Here is a 17,741-nt window from a genome sequence, read left to right as displayed (position 1 = left end):
GAAATATTCCTTATTTTCTATCTGTCATGCCAATCATCCTACTTACTGACATCCTAAGAACAGTACGAGGAGGACAAATGAATCTGTGGAATAGCTCTAGTGACTTCCCAGGAATTGTGTCATGGGTGAATTTGATGCCCTCCACCCCTAGTTACAAATGCTGAGACAGGACAAACACTAGAATGCTTGGGGGAAAAAAAAAATCAGTATTAGCCAACAATAGTCTCCAGGCTTTATTATCATGACAACACACAAATTAATAGAATTGATGGAGGCTGTACTTCTGCTCATTTCACCTGTTATTCTGCTGATGTTCTGCTTTGCAATATAAGCAGGCATACTGTGATGGCTTCAAACATAAGTATATATACCAAAAATCAAGCCTTAGCTGAGCATTTTCCTGTTGATCACTCTTCATCTGCAGCCGAGATATCACAGTAGTTGTCCGTACAGAGTAGCAGCGAATGGTGGAACTCCAGGTTTCCTTAACATCCATGTAAGACTCTGGAAAACTGCCTGGATTCTGTATTGGTGTCATTGGATGTTTGCATTCCTCATAGGCAAGTTTCAGACACAGGACTCTTTGTTTTCCAGAATAATGATGTTCTTTTCTTCATATGGTCATTCCAGCTGCTCATGTCAGGGCAGCTTCCCTGGGAGCATGTTCAGTGAGGAGGACTGAGTCTGTGGTCAGGGAGCAGTAGGAACTACAGCTCTCTAGTGGAGCAAAGGCTTTGCTGTGGTGTGGAGGGCAGAGGGGGGCTGTGCTTGAAAGCTGAGCTGCTCTCTTCCACTGAGCACAGCTGGAGTGAATCCTTCAGCCTCAGTGGAATTGAGAAGGGCTCAGAAGGGGCTGCAAAATGAAAGCCACTGCTATTGCTTCAGAAGAGCAGCAGTAGGATGGTCCTTCCCTGGCATGCTGTTGTCTTGTTCCCTGTCAGACAGCAGTCACAGATGCCTAATTTTGCTGCACACTTCTTTGTCTAACTGGGGATTTTGTACTTGGTAGTCTGGAAGGGCTCTGGATTGGACTCCCTCATCTTGTAGCTCATGAGTGATGGGCCTGTGGTGGGCTTTGAATGCTGGTGTTTGCCTGTATTTCAAGTGCAGCATCCAAATCACAGCACTGCCACAAGAGCAGTGGTGAGGATGGGTTACAGCCCTAGGAGGACCTTAAAGAACCTAGCAAAGGCTGGTGGGGCTGGAACCACCAGAGCCCTTTGGTGCCCTGCTCAGCCCTCTTCATCCTGCTGGCAACAACTCACTCCCCAGAGAGCTGCTGCTACCACCTGGCTTTCACTGCTCCTGGAACACCTCTCTCCTTCAGCTCTCACCTTCAGAGCTTCAGACTAGGATGGGGAAGAAAGCACAAAAGACTCCAGCATAGCCTTAAAATGTCCACTGGGCTCAAGTTCATCAGCATGAGGATCATTCACAGCTGATTTTGAGACTTACCGCTGCCTTTCTTTTGCCCAGTGCCCTCCCTGACCAGAAGTCATTGCAAATGAAGATCTGAAGGATGGTGTCCCTGACAAAACATCAGTTCTCTGACTCTATCCCATGGTTTGGGTAATGCATGTGGACTTCAAAATCTAAGACTATGTCAAGGCCAAGAAAACTGGTAATTATCTAGTTCCAAAATTGTTTGTGCAATAAAAGGATTAACTAAAGTTTTTAAAATCATAATTATGATCTATTCTGCAAATTGCTCCTAAAGCTTCCTTAATTCCCTTTCTATTATCTTTTTTACTTTCTTTTCTTTCCTTTGTGGTTTAGGAGCAATTTGCTCCTACACTGAAGTGTAAATGTCTGCCTAGGACAGAAGGAAACTGCTGATCTAGCACAGAGATTTCAGCAGTGGATGATTTTTGTTTCACTAGAGCTTGGAGTGATGATGACAGATGTTAGCTCCTGCAACAGAAACTCTGCATAAAGCTGTTCTGAAGCTGCCATTAGATCTATACAATTGCTAATCGAGTCACAGTAAAAGTGCTAAACTTCTCACTGCCAAAGTTTATCAGGTTTGGTGCTAGACTTCTAATTGTATCACCAACTGACATTTTTTGCATTCTCTTGGGCCTTTGTAGTACAAGAGGCTGTGAGGTAAAAAGGTTTTGTAGGTTTCTTCTGAAAAGCAAAACAAACAGTGGATATTTCTATTCTGTATGGCCATCATCCCATGGATGGGCATCCCTTATTTTCATGATGGGCTAAAAGATATTTTTATGGTAGTTTTATGATGTTTAGTAAATGCACGTAAAAGAACATCAGAGTGCATCAGAGTATTTATTGACATTTGTTGATTTTAAGTACGTTTCAGCTGTTTGCTTAGGTGGCAGGTATTCTGGGGTCCTGCCAGCTGAGCTAGCCCAGTCTCCAATGAACAGAGGCATCACACTTGCACCCAGTGGTTATCAAAATTCTTGGTGTACTTGCCAACAAAACACACTACAGTACATTGAACTATCATGGTTTTGTGTCAGTCCACCTGAACCACTGACCGCCCAAGTCTCCTGCCCTGTTTTGCACTGTCCTGTTTCTTCCCTCCAGAGCTCTGGTCCCAATGCAGTTTCTGATCCAGCAGATGAAAGTAGTGTTTCCAAAGGGCAGTGCTAGGGAGAACATCCAATGTCCTGCAGCACACAGGGGAAGCACCACCTGTTTTGCCTTTGACAAAAAGTCACAGCTCAGTAGCATCACTGCACATAGCAATGCCTCAACACCTTACAGCAGGTTCTCTACATTGCTGGGGTTCTCCAGCACCACAGGTTTCCCCTGGATCAAGTGTGGGCACATAATCGTATTTCTGTCAAATTAGCCAAAGCACAGGATGATGTTTGGGCCAGCTTTATGCTTTTATGTTGGGTTTATGCTGGCTCTGGGAGAAGAGAAGGTATCTGACCTGGCAGAAAGTGTGAGTCGTAGAGGCAATGATACCTCATCTGGCATAAAACCTGTCAGTACAAAATTAAGTCATCATTTTTCTTTATTTGAATTGGCAGCCCAAATTCATTCTGTATCAGCACTTTCATCATGTGTTTGGCAACGTTTCTGACGGAGTATTAACAGCCCTAAAGCAGGATTTACTGAGTTGTGGGACCACAAACTTATTGTTTGAGCTTACTCCGATAAAAAGGCAGGGAGCTACTGGGTGGCACATTTTACCAGGTTTCAGAACACTCCTACCCAGAGCACTTTTCTGCTTAAGAACAATTTCCTCCTTCATGAAAAAAACACCGTCAAAATTCCTACCTAACCAATAAACCCCACCCCAACACAGAAAATCCCTGGATTAAAAGATCATATGTAACTTTTGACACACTCCCCCAAATGAAACCTTTTGTGTAAATGGAAAAAAGAATCCTTTCATGGTGTAGAAAGTCAACAAAGCATAAATCACTGTTTTGTTTGTTCTGTTGCTAGACATGCTGAACAAGAAACCACTGCCAGACCTGTGAATTTCTCCAATTAATCCTTCCAGAGTGACTATGTCCAATACTCTTGGAACAATGAAAAAATGTTCAAACATATTCCACTGACTAAAATGTAATGCCTTCCTAGTTATAGTAAAGATGATATGTGCTAGCTAGAATACTTTAATTGAATGACTTTACATACCTTTTACTTTATTAATTTTCCACAAATTATTTGAAAATTGAGTAGTTTCAAAATATGAAACAGCTTCCAAATAGAAGGCATTGGGTGAAAGTAGTCTTTCAATATTTCTGTTGGCTACTGAATCCTTGGAGTAAACAATCACTCTTTTACCCAGTTTCTGCAAAGCACTTACCTTTTGTTTCAGATCCAGTTCAAGCAGCTGAATGAGGTAATGCTTACATCTCCTAGGCTGGGAATGTACTCAGACTGTGCACTGAAATAGGGCAGGCGGATAATACCTGCTCTTTTGTAAATTCAGGGTGAACTTCAGCTCAGCTTGCAGATTGCTGTGCTCAGGGGAAAGAATTAGGACTGCTTGTCTGAACACAAAAAATTCATTTTGTGAAGAAGTCACAAAATCACTTCTTCAATTTAGACATTAATACAGAGCGTCATATCAGTGCCCTTAAATGCATTCAAAACACATTACATATACATAAATATATGTTTTAAATTAAGAGTTTCTTCTGAAAAAATTGCATCACTTTAGGTGAGTCAGTTAAACACTACCCTGTCCTCAAAAAAACCACCATTTTCAAATTCTTTCATTTAGAATGAGGTGCTGAAAAAGCTTTCCTGAGGCAGAGGGTGAGCAGACCCTGGTTCTTACTGAGCTACAGTGATCCTCTGAATATAGAAAAGAACTGCTCTGCACAGTGATCATAAAAACACAGAACTATTTCATATCAGAGACCAGAATAATTTTCTGACATCAAAAAGTCAGACAAGCATAATTTTCAGTACATTAAATAGTATTTATTGAGTTTGCAACTTCAGGGGCAAAGCCATTATCTCAGTCCCAGCTAAACACACACTGTGGCATGTGGCCCTCATGTTCTTTCATCCATTCAACAAATGAACAATAACATGGAACATTGTAAAGAGAGGGGTTGAAAAAACAACCCAATGCTATTTTGAAAAAAAAAAAAAAAAGAGAGCAAACTGAAGTCTTGTTCTCATTCACAAATACACTTGCCTTCTTGATTAAGCATACTATGTTTTTATGGAAGAACAGATTCATCCTCCCAGTGTTTGGGAGAAGGTATGGGATGGCTGAAATAAAATAAAACTGTAGGAAACAGAGATTTTCCATATGACCACAATAACAGCCAGATGGTTAATACAGACGTCAGACTGCAAGAGGGAAGCACACTTTCTTCTTAGCTAGTCTTTATGTCTGGACTGATTCTGTGGGTGCATATGGTTAAAAAACCACCAAGGGCCTGCCTGTAAAATCTTACAGGGGAGGTTGTTTTCATTTTCACCATGGTGACCCTTTTGGATAATTAAAAAAGTCATCACATAATATACACAGAGCTTCATATTTACAGAATAAATGGCAAAAGAGGGATTTACATACAGTGACATTTATGTTCAGCCATTAACAAACAAGATCCCTTGTGCAGACTCAGGGATTATTCACAGTTCCTTTAAGAAAGTCCTTTTATTTTGCAAATGCAAATAGACATCCAGCAGGATGTCTCACTGTAAGAAATAGATGCTTGCTCTCCCTTACACCATAGTCATGACCTTCAGAGAGGCAGGTTGGAACCTCCTTATTTTCTTCTTCAGTGCCTTTGAAGCTTTGATGCGACAGATTTTGGGCACTGGAGGAATAGGCTTGGAAGAGGTCTGGACAGTCACGGATTGTCTGACTGAACCTTCAGGCCAAATCAGCTCACCTTCATCCCCCTCATCATAGTCAAGAGCAAGGCTGCTACTGTTACTGCTGCCATCCCAGTCACCTTCACTGGACTCGCTGTCCCCGAACCGGTTGGCTGTGAAATCGCTGACCTCCCCTTCGCTGGTCTCTGCGATGGTGGAGTGAAAGAGGGAGGCGCACTCTGCAGAGTACTCGGAGTGGTCTGACTCGCTCTTGGCACAATCTCCGTGCTGCTGCCCCTTGGAGCGAGCCCTCGTGCTGACGCTGCGCAGAACGCCGGCTCTCCTCGCTGGCTGCCTCGGCGCTCCCAGGCCAAAGCTGTGAGCCAGGCCGGCCGGCGGGGCCTTGGCAGAGATCTCCACCGTAGACTGCCACTTGCGCTGCTTCTTCCTGATGCCTGTGTCTGCACAAGCTGCTTCCAGGGAACACAGTGCATTGGCAGAGGCTCCGTAGAGCTCTGGCCTGGACGGCACAGTGGGGAGCCTGACCTGCACTGGGAACAGACTGGACTCTGAGCACGATCTGCCAGCCATGTCACCAGAATATGAAGGTCTCCGCATGAGGCTCTTCATTCCTTGTGGTCTTTGGAGCTGATTCCACTCAACAGGCAGCTTGGTGGCCCCATGAGGCCCTCTCACCTTCTCCACGCAGAAGGCTTGCTTCCCAGGCCGAACGACCTTTTCACTGTTCCTCCTCTTTATCTTCACTGCCTTTGTTTTGGAGCTGGCAAACTTTACCCGGACTTGATGGGATTCTGCAGGGACAAATTGAGCATGGACAAACTCAGCTCGTGCCACTCGTTCATGACCCCCAGTGTAAGCCAATTTGGCATTGCCACACCTTTTGATGGGCAGTTTTTTGGGTGGGACAGCTTTAGCATTCCAGGTGTCTGGGCTAGAGTCCTCTTGACACAGCTGTGAGTAGGACAAACTGCGCTCCATGCTGCTCTCTGTTTCTTCTGCCAGAGGAGAGCCCCTTGCTGCTGACTTGGCAGGATAACAACTATTCACAGCTGATGGCTCTGTGTCAGGCCGAGTGGATGACTGTTCTTCATTCATACAGCTCATGGTCTCCTGCTGCTTGGCACACTCCCCCTCTGGCACCTCTATTGACAGCTTCCCTTCAGCTTTGTTACTCTCCAGAGAACTCATCTGTTTTTCCAGCTGGCTACTGCTGCTGTTAATTTTCACTCCACCGGCACTGGGGGTTATAATGAGTCTCTGGTGCATTGCAGCTGGCTGGCTCTTTGGTGAGACCCACTCACTGGCCTCAGCCCGACTGCTCCCTTTGCATCTCGTCAGCTGCAGCAATTTATTGATGTAACCCCCCGCCTTGACCTCAGTGGTTGGCCTAGTCTTAATCAAGCTGGGACCTGTTGTACTCGGCATAGGTTTGCTGGGAGGAGCCTGGAAGTCTGATTTTGGGGATGTTCCCACCAGGGAGAAAAGGGGACTTTGTAAAGCCACTGCATGGAGGGGGCTTGGGTAAGGATACACATCAATGCCGTTCTTGGAGACCAAGTCATTCTGGAATTTAGGATCGATGCTGAGCAAGTGCATGTCTCCATTATGGCACAAAGGTAACATAGATTTGGGATCCATTTCATTCTGAAATCTAGTGTCCGCTGGAATGAGTCTTTCCAAGTCACCTATATGGTGGATGAAAATAAACAACCTAATTAAATAATAGACAATTACATTCAACCCGGTTCATGCCAGAAGTGATATATCAGAGATGTGATAGCTTTTACTAAAATCAGTAGTATGGATAAAGAAAGTAATTTCAGTCTTCCAAGGTCAATGAATTACTTTAAAGCTTTTATCACCTAAGCATAACAGAATTTAAAATGCCTTTTAATGCAAATAGTAAAACTTTTACCTTTGCAGAAAATTTAAACTGTACTACTTAGATTTTTTACTTAGAAAGTAAATCCGTGCATATACAAAAAAGTCCTAAAATGTCACAGACCAGCAGGAACCCAACTAGACAAAACCAAGGGATTATTTTTAGTTCTTGTCAGAGAAGTCATAGAAGAATGAACTGAAGAATCTTTATTTTCACAGAGGAATAAAATCTAAGGCTAACTACTCAGGCACGTGGGAAGTGTAGTCCCTGAAGATTACATTTATAGACACCAACTCCTATCTCTTCTATTTTTGGAGTATTGTCAAGATTGCTGTAATTTACTCTTCTTGACTGCAGCCCCCTTCTCCCAGCAGCATCTCCTGAGCACAGAGAGGAGCGGCTGTGTTCTTGTGTGAAGAAAGGTTGTTCCATCCAGACATGTCATTCAACAGAGCACAATGGTGCTGCGTTACCTCTGGGATCAAGAATTCTGGAACCAGTTAGCTTGGATTTCTCTGTACTACAATGCAGACTTTAGTGCCAACAAATCCTCAGCTAACCAATTTCATGGGTGCTTCATGCTATCACGAACTCAACCATCCCATTTAACCACATCATTCACAAACTATGTGAACAGTCACTTGATGACCATCTATGTCCTGTCACAGCAAGCTTTTAAAAGACCGCAAAATTCAGGGGTGGTCTGCAGTGTCCTACCCATGTACAGACCTGCCACAACAAAGACTGGGCTGACAACCTAACAACCTAATTTCATAACAAAAATTCTTTAGGAAATTGTTGGCAGTGTGTAATGCTGCGCTCTTTTGCAAACAAACCAGGAAGGAGTCAAAAGCACCTTGTGCTTGCAATGTCTCAGCAAGGTTTCTGCTTGCCAATGAAAGAAAAGGCAATTGGTCTGTACTTGCAATTTCCTCTAAGGAGAGGAAAAGAGAAATTTCTTCCTCTCTCCAAATGACAATTTTCTGAAGTAAAGTCTTGCTTCACTTCCTGCAATGTAGTCAACTTTATAAGAATTGTTTCTTCAAAGCTATACCCACTACTACCCTATTACTTTTGGTTTTCACTGTGAAGGCAGTAAGAGGCTTTAGCCATGAAGAAGGGCTGAAGGTCTGCAGTCTCTCTCCCATACGCCTGCTCAGTATCAGCTATCCCTTTTTGTGCTAGTCTATATAAAAAAAAAAAACCAAACATAAAGCTCCTGGAGTCTCAGCAACATGTCTCAAGGCAGGAAAGTTTCTGAGAGAGAAAAATGTCTCCAATCTGAATATGGAAGCCATGGGTCATTAAGCTCAGCTTCAGCCCCAGCCTTTGACAAGCCTCGAGAAGACTTTGCTTTTATGCTGTAATTACTGCCATCCCTTCAGGTGTGTCTACACATCTAAGTACAGAATAGGTGGTCTTTGTTTCTGTTCCAAGCCAGAGGTGAGTGAAGATCAGGTCAAGCAGCTGTAGGAATGATTCCAGAGTGGCAAAGTACTTGAAATGATGTACCTCATAGCTTCCCTGTGTTGTGTGTGTTCTATAATGTGTTCTATAATGGAACTGCTACACATCTAGCTGGATCACTCTAACACCAGGTTGCTTTGAGGCTATGGAAGAAGCTGTGATAAGAAGTGATACAATGTCACTTTACAGAAGGGAAACAACAGATCTAGAATATTAACAGACTTGTCCATTTTGTTAAAGGTATGATGCAAATTCATGGCTGATCAATTTTTAGGCTCATGACTGCTCCCTAGATAGTCAATTAACTTTTGGCATTTTTTGTCCCTAATTGTACATCATAAATTACGAGAAAGAGTCATTGTGTGACTCAACATTAATTTGTGCAAATAGGGAATTTTGAGTTTACTTGAAATCTTTCATGCATCCCTGCACTTTCACACAAGGTATTTCAAATACTGAAACTTAAAAAAAATATCTCAATATGTCTTTACAATTTTATCTCAGAGAGTATTTTTCCATTTCTAAATGCATAGACCCTTTGTTCCTGTCTCACCCAAATATTTTGTTCCTGTCTCACCCACATATGTTTTATTGATTAATTATATTATTTGTTATTGTTTAAAAGTATCTGGAGTATGGAGACATGGGGAAGTGGGACAGTAAATGGTTTGGCTCTGTGATTTTGATCCACTCTCACTTTGTGTATTGAAATTGACAAATAAATATTGATTACACATGACTAAACAAGGTCCTAAGAGCAATAACCAGAAATCTGCCCTTCTCTTGAATGAAGTACCCAGTTCTGCTGTAAAATTACCTGTGGAAACTGGCCTTGGTCTGGACCTGGCAGGAGTCCCAGAAACATCTCTGCTGGCTGCAATCCGACATCCATCGCTGCCATAGGCTCCCTGCTGCTGGAAGCTGGTGGTGTGCACAGTGGTTTCATCTGCAGACTTGGGTCGGTAATCAAACACACTGAGCCTTGCTTTAGGGTGCTGAGAGCTGGGTAAGAGACTGGTGTGGGAGGAGGAGATGGACTCACTGTACACAGAGGTGCAAGAATTGGAGAGTGAGCAAGAACCACCATCACTCAGGTCATAGAATCCTGCAGAGTAAAAATAAATAGGATATTTCATATTTATAGCAACTAAACATGATCTGTAGAAGAAAAGTGCAGAGAATAAAATAGATCTTCATTTGCTATGTGCCACAAGCCCAAATTCACTATCATTTATTAAGGTAACATTAGCAGAGGTACACTTTAATTCAACTAACCTTTACTGGGCTTCTGCATATTTACTTAGGCCCTGAGCCAGCTTGGCACACACATGCCTGCTTACTTCTGAGGGTGGGATGGGATGAAGTGCTGCACCGTCATGCCCAGTTCTTCACTGGGGAATCTCTTTGGGGATTATGATGCAACTGGTGTAAGACAGGGCCCTCTGACACTGTTGTAACTTGTACTAGGTGCATACAAGCACGGATTAGTTGAGTGGATTGGACAGAGCAAAACTACCCTGTGATCAGAGCTGCCAAGTCTATAACAGCTGGAATGTCTAAGGGCAGAAAATGGAGAAGACTACCTTCTCTCTCCAGCTATTGAGATAATTTCCAGTAATTGTGGAAGCATTAAAAAAGGCTTTGTACAAATTCAAAGTATGAAATTTTATTATTCCTCTCTATAACAGAGAAGGAATATTTTCTTTTGAACTGTGCCTAAGTGAACAACTCCTGAACTTAAACACACAACAGAAACTTGCACTTTTTACACGCCTTTTAAGTACCAGGCTACAAATCTGTATGTTTAATAAAAAAAAAAAAAAAAATCTCCTTGTCTCACTGAAGACTTGAGGCTTTGCAAAAATTCTGTTTAAAAGAGCTCCTTTCATTGTGTTTGACTAGATAACAGAAACCGGTTTTGACAGACATCCTAGCTATAAAAGTCTGAAGTACAGCTCACTCTGTGAATCAGACCAGAAACTTGATACCCAGTATCTTTCTGTCCATGAGAGCTTTACTCTGTAGGGGTAGTTTTTCTCAGTGTCTTTTAATAGTGCTGTTTTGCTTCTACATAAATTCATTTGACAGGAGCACTGCAATAGTGATTTTCAAAGCCCTAGTGAGGTTCAGAATCCTCCCTGGATACAAGCAGAGTGTTGATATTGGTCTCCACTTCTTTTAAGTAGTCTAGCCATTTTACCAATGGTCATTCTACACTGCACAAGGTAATTAATATGCAAATCTGTCTCCTTCTCCTTCCATGTGTGGCTACAAGGTTCATTAAAAAAAATATTAAATAATCCACAAAGAATACTGCTTGAGTGAGTGAGCCCTTTCTAACTAAATCAACGTTGCAGGAAAATTCTAGCTCTGTGAGCCCACGGTGTACCAGATGACTATTATCCACTTCAGCCATGGGGCACCATTTCTGACCAACTAATACAGAGAGTTTTGCTTAGCAGTTGACACTCTTCAATTCTCCTAGCTCTTGGGAATAAACAGCCAAGTGCACATTACCTGAGCTGGGCCGGCTGTCACTATCCAAGTATTCACTGGAGGTCTTACTGACGTCCAATTTCAGCTCACTTATTCGCTGGTCCAGCTGATCCAGGTGGCTTTTCAAGCCGACATCCTGTCTCCTCAAACGAGACTAAATCAAGGCAAGAAGGAGGAAATGAAGAATAATCACAGTCAGAATCTCAGCAGCAATGCATGAATTCAGCCATCTGTGCCAGCAAGATTCTACTCTCATGAAGTGTTTTCCTTAGCTAGGGACTGCTGCAGTGGCTCTCTGTAATGAGACTGACCTAATGGACATGGACAAAACACATACTTTCTTCATATGTTTCTTCACATACATTGTCTTCTGCCCAGCTAAACATGTTCTCAAAACTCACTCTGAAGGTACTTTAACCTTTGGCTTTTTTGTTAAACACATGGCAGGAACTGTACCTCTAAATATGACAGAAGTCTTTTAACTTAACGTATCCTTATTGCGCTGCACGTTGCCATATGCTGGATCTGAGCCAGAAGACGATGTAAATGTTATGGATTGTCTGCAGGGACTCTTAAGATCTGCCAGATGAAAGAAAACCACTGTGGCTGAGGCATCTTATTGCCCTACCAAGTAAAGGCAGCATGCCCACTCCAGTAAAATCCTTGGCTTTGATGACACATCTTTATAGTTGAAAGGATACAATGCAAGAATTGTGCCATCTATTTTACTGCAGGTTTTCCTTGCTTGTCTTGTGGCCAGATATCTCCACCCATTTCCTGGAAGGAGAAGGTGGCATTTGAATATGGTGGGGAAATTACTGTATTTAAAACAAATGATGAATAATCGTTCAGAAGCCAGCAACTAGACGTGCTGCCTGCTGCAGCCAGTGACCAGGCTGATCTGAGGTAACAGCTCCTGCAGTTGCTCCCCCACTGTTTGTGCCGTCAGCTTGGCAAGGCAGATGGCCAGGCGCGAGGTACCAGCCAAAGAACCACAGTTGGTTTCTGTCACAAACTTCTCACGTGGCACCTGGCAAGTTATCTAAAGCCCTGCCACTATTTAGGCAGCTTCTAATTATATCACACCTCACCATCCATCCTACACTACTTTATAGAAAGGTGGTGTCTTGAAGTTGATTGCTCAGCCCTCAAGGGGGATGGGTTTCAACTCAGTAATGGTAAGAAAAACATTATTAAAATTCTTCTTTATGTGTCCATTTCATATTTAAAAACACAAGTGGAAGCTCTAGCAGCATTTCCAACCTCAAATATATAAAAATAAAAAGATCTGTGTCCTTTGAACCAATTAAAGTATCTTAAAATTAAATGACCTACAGAAAATCAAGATTGGTATGCACATGTTTTTACCTCCTTCCTTTTGTACGAATTATTTAGTTTTTTAACATTTGCATAGGTTTCTCCATACCTATAAATACTAAAAGAAAAAAAAGCTGAGATCCTAAGGTAATCAGTAAATTATTAGAAATTGTAAGAAAAACAAAACAGATGCCCTGAGTTTCACAAGAGAACTCTTGAGGCTGGTGATGCTGCTGAGAAGAAAAAAAAATCTATTTATACATGCTTTTAAAGAGGACTGGAGGAACATATAAGACACAAGAAATAAAGCCCTTTTTGTTAGAGTCACACATCTAGAAAGGTTTAAACTCAAGAGGCTCATTACTGCTTCCTAGGGAAATCCACAGTGAGTGATTTTCCCTGATTTCCCTCTTCCTGTTTCACATAAACAAAAAAGAGGGGAAGAAATGGATAATAAAGGAGATTTTCTATTCCATCTGAATGATGGATGTATGACCTCCTCAGTACTTCTTTATTTTGTGGTAAAAAAGCAAAACCATGCCATGCCTTCTTCAATCCCACCTACTCAGGAAATCACAAAGTTTTGTTTTGAGGGCTGGAATTAATTGCTTAATGATTAATGTTTTGCCAGCCAATCCCTCAGTCTGTGGTTTCTGATTAATGACAGAGAGGCCACAAGGCTCTCAGGTATTCAAACATTATTTATTATACCTCCAGGTTCTGTCTGCGCTTTCACAGCATTTTAACCAACACACATAATTTACATCATCGTTTTTAACCCTTTTATGGTGCCTCACACCATTGGGTTTTCATGTTTCCAGCCACTGACCCTGCTTTGATCTTTCAGTTAACTACTTCTGCACTCTAAGAGGAGAGGCATTCCTCAAACCATTTGGATAAGAATGACTTTTCCGGTGTGTTTGTTTCAAGCTGTTATCGCTCCAATACCCACACTGGGCAGCGTTCAAAACAGTAACCCCTAAATACACTCTTCCTCTATTCACCACATGAATTTTACATGTGACAAAACCTTACAGGTAAAGTCATCTGTTTGCTTTGGGCAATGCAGCTGTGAAGACTTCTGGACACTGCACAGTGTGGGACCAAACAACATGTACTATCAACGGGCTACAGTTTTGGGGAGGCAAATCTGAAGTATCACCATACCACCCACTTAAGTCCCTGGTTTAAAAGATGTTTTCTTCTATGTAAAATTACCTAAAGGGAAAAAAAAATCTGTGTAAAACGCAGGGTACCAACTGTTTGTTTTTATCTATTCAGTATAATGTGTCCCTTCTCACATTTTTATAACATCATAAACCACCTGAAAGCTTGCAAAACAAAATAATCAGATTCAAATAAAATAAAATAAAATAAGGTTTATAAATATGTTCTCTGAGGAAAGAGCTGAGAACATACTGGATATTGCAAGCTTCGATATCCACCTACACTGACAGCAATCATGGATTTCTTTCTTTGCATTAGCCTGAATTTGCATCTCTTTCCTCTTTATCACCATGATGTTTGACTAAGAGAAGTTTAGCACCTTCAGGATCTCTGATAGTGGGTGGCATCACTTAACTCTGCTCCTCTTCTGCTACAGAATTGACCCTGCCTGTGCTGTAGTAATGTGCAGTTGTCAGAAACGACCTTGGCCACCAAAAAGAGCCACTGGTTAGGGCAAAAAGGGCATGACTGTTAGGGGGAGCAGAGTGCCTAGAGCAGAGTGCTAGAAGGCCAGCTGATCACTGTCTCTGGTACATGTTGTTGGGGAAGAGACTGAGATTCTGGAATGGCATCCACACGTGGAGTCTAAGACATCTGATGTCTCTGCTCTATTATTCCCAGTAGTCAGATCAAGTCCTTAAGGTTTCTGCCTTTGGTCTCTTGTTTCTCACCCTACCATTATAGAAGAAGCCTGGCTTGACTTTTTATCTGCCTTGTTTCCATTGCTAAGATGCCTTGAGCCACTTTCAGCTGACAAGGCTTTCTCATTCTATGTTGTGAGTACCAAACTTTTTATGAATTAAACTGTGACTACACTTAAGCTCAGGGCTACAGTCCTCCTTGAAATCTGGAGCAAGGTGCACTGCAAGGAAATGTTACATTTACACTGTTAATGAGTTTCTCAATCTGAAAGCTTAGAGAGCAGTCATCACACATTGTACCCTCCATGGGCCAACAACAACGGTTGTTGTTGCTGCTGAAGATGCATCACTCCTTGAGTAATGCTGCGCTTTGCATTTTCTGTTGTTTTCAATTTTAACTTCATTTCCTGCAATCATGAACAGAACTTTCACGGGTTTTAAGTGCAATACACTGCTCATGAGTCACTGGGAAAGTTTTCAGCCTGTGGTCACTGAGATCCTAGATCAGTGAACTACTTCTAAAATGACTGTGAAAAGCCTGTTTTCAACTGGGTTTACTTTGCTATTAAGGAAGCTTGAGGTATGTACCTCTACTCAGATACACATCTGCAATTTGCAGGGGGAAAAAACCAACAAAGCTACCAGGAGGCCTGAACAGTACAGTTTGAAAAGCCTCCAGCAGCCACGGGTCAATCAGAAGAGCTCTGTATTACTACTTCAAGCACAACTGTATTTTTGCTGAAGAACCTGTACCTGGATTTGTGTACTTCTGAGTCATCCTGAATCTTTATGAACACTTCCCTCCCAGGCATCCCAAGAGACACGTTTCCTATAATTGCACTGGCACCTACTGGTGAAATCCGTCCCTCTCTGGAGGTGTGCAGAGTTATTCTTGAGTCCACTCAACTACATTTCTAAAGGGCAGCAATTAATGGGCAGCCTCTTTTTCCTTCCATTTTAATAGCTAGTTTCTCCCATGTTCTTGGAAAGCCAGCCTTGTAAGGTGCAAGTAAAATCCTGACAAATTCATCTTCTATTTTGATATTTTATTTGAAAAATATTACAACAAATGAGTAATTACAGTACGACAGCTGACACGAAAAGAAGTACAGTCCCTATGACCAGAGCTCATTGTGTGATTCTGTTACCCCACTGGCCTCAAACAGGCAATAAATGCCTTAAATTCTTTTGCTCAATTAAAAAAAAAAAAAAAAAGTAGAGCCATTACTTAAGACTATCAATGACGGGTAATCAAGTGGCTGGCTGTCCACTTGCCTTGTATTTTCATAATTTAATCAAGATAAGCCTGTCGCTGTGTTTTCACACAGTGGTGGCTAGGTTTCCCTGAAGGTTAAAGCCCATTTTATCCTGAGGGGCTGCCTGAGAAAGCTGCCTACGGAGAGTGAACCCCTCTGTTTTCACACCTGATGGATAACTGATGGCCAAGACTTGCACCAGTACAGCGAGGGAAAGGATTCTGAATTAAGTCTGAGTTTACTGAAGTGTGTAATTGCCTATACTAGAGATTAAAGCCCTTTACCCTTTGATTATCGTCTCAGCTATGAAACTCGGTACAGCTACAAATCAGAATTGTTTTTTAGTTTCAAAAAAACCTCTGTATAAGTGGCCGGTGCAGCACTTCAAATACAAGGTCTGGCATTCAGTTATTCCTCCCTTTTGATCATGCAATCCGTGGAAAGAACAAAGTACTGCCGTCCCACGAAGCGTTTCCCGGCGGATGGGCTCCCGCTGGCGCACAGCGGTGCGCGCTCCCGGGGGGAGGCGCAGAGGTGTGCGCGCACCCACCCACCCAAAGCCCCGAGCGCTTGTGCAGGTGTATCCCAGCCCGCGTGTCTCTGATCTCCTATGCAAACGGCTGCTGCCACTGAGAGCTGAGCGCTCTGTTACTGAAGTTAATCATCGCCTACTCCTCGGCTCCGATGAATGAGCGATGCCGGGTTAACAACTTCTCCCCAGCGCTCCCGCTGGCACGGCGCCTGCCGCCGGCACTGCCCGCTCCGGGCCGCCCGGGCGAGCCTCGCCTGAGCCGCGGCAGCGCCCGCCCGCTACAGCGGCTGTGGCGGGGCTCGCCCGACCGCCCCTGCCCGCGGAGGAACGGCGGCCGGCGTTGGGGAGCAGCGCAGGGGCCGCGGCTGCAGCGCCCCGCCCGCCCTCGGTGCCGGCACGGCGCCGGCGGCTCCCGAAGGGGAGCCGGGTGTCTGACAGCCCAGGGGCGCTTCCGTCCGCCGCGCTCGGCACCGCGGCTGGGCTCACGGAGCCGGGCAGCGCGGCGTCCCGCGCACTGCGGTCCCTTACCAGCTGCTCCTTCAGGGCGGAGAGGGTGACCTCCAGACGGTGCTCCTTGCTGTGGGTGGACAGGGGCTGCTGTTCTCCGCCCGCCGCCGGCCGCTGCGGCATGGCCAGGGCGGCCCGCACCAGCTCCCGCTGCTTCTCCCGAAGCACCTGGAGCTCCTGGAGGCCGGCGAGGGCCGCTTGCAGCCTCTCGCCCACCCGGCTGCGATCCCAGCCGCCCGGCCGCGGGGCGCCCAGCAGCATCGTCAGCGCTGGGCCGCGACACCGGCCATGGCAGGGGGGCGGCGGGGACGATGCGGGGCTGCTCCCGCCCCGGGCCGTGCCTGCGCTGAGGGCCCCTCGCCCCCCTCCGCCGCTGGCACCGGAGAGAGTGAAGCGGAGCCGTAGCGACTCCTGCGGTTTTGGAGGAGAGGTGGGGACGGGGGAGGGAGAGAGGGAGGGCGGGAGCGAAGGGAAGCAGCTGCGGCTCAGGCACCGCCGGGGCCACCTCCCGGGTGGATACGCGGGGCGAGGAGCCAGTACCCAGCGCTCCCTCCGCCCCGCGCGGGGGCGGCTCCTGCCTGCCCCATCCCTGTCCCTGCCTCTGCCCGGGGGCTGCCCGCGCCTCGTCCTCCGCCCCAGCAGCGAAAAGGGATGGGGTGCCCGCCCTCTCCTGGCAGAGACAGGGGCCGGCGAACCGGCACAGAGCGCCCGTTCGGCCGGGAGCGGTCCCTGGAGATGCTGCGGAGACTGGAGCCGAGCCGGTCCTCCTAATGCTGCCGCTGTAAATTGAAGTGATACGAGGATATGGTGCGAAGAGAGCTCGCGGGTATAACAAGGCTTCCCTCGCAAGAACGTGGCGCTTGTGACTCTATCCCTTCTCCTTCTGGCTGGTGGTGCCTCCTGCCAGGCACAATGGCACTCATCTTGCTCTCCTGAAACCGACCCAACTGGGATCTCACTGCGCAAGTTCGCTGTCTTGTAATGAATTGCTGATTATCACTTTGGAAGCAGGGCAGAATTCTGTCTTGTGAGGTCAATATGTAGTTCATTCCCCCCTAAAGTCATTTGAAGGGCTCAGGACGTGGTTTGAATGGGACATGAAAACAGATTTGGCCATGGAAATTCAAGACTTG

At 44.8% G+C, this 17,741-nt stretch overlaps 1 protein-coding gene across 1 annotated transcript; it reads right to left on the bottom strand.

Moving 5' to 3' along the window:
* Window positions 1–4,391: 4,391 nt before the first annotated feature.
* DACT2 (dishevelled binding antagonist of beta catenin 2) lies at window positions 4,392–17,256 on the bottom strand. The gene is given in 5 exon segments (XM_064708601.1): window positions 4,392–6,968; window positions 9,450–9,737; window positions 11,150–11,282; window positions 16,630–17,096; window positions 17,099–17,256. Coding segments are annotated over 5 exon segments (2,784 nt in total). The 5' UTR covers window positions 17,196–17,256; the 3' UTR covers window positions 4,392–5,169.
* Between the last annotated feature and the right edge of the window lie 485 nt (window positions 17,257–17,741).

This window comes from Zonotrichia leucophrys, chromosome 3 (assembly GCF_028769735.1).
Source record: "Zonotrichia leucophrys gambelii isolate GWCS_2022_RI chromosome 3, RI_Zleu_2.0, whole genome shotgun sequence".
Lineage (NCBI taxonomy): Eukaryota > Metazoa > Chordata > Aves > Passeriformes > Passerellidae > Zonotrichia > Zonotrichia leucophrys.
The sequence above is the reverse complement of the archived record's forward strand: the minus strand, read 5'-3'. Positions and strand labels throughout refer to the sequence as shown.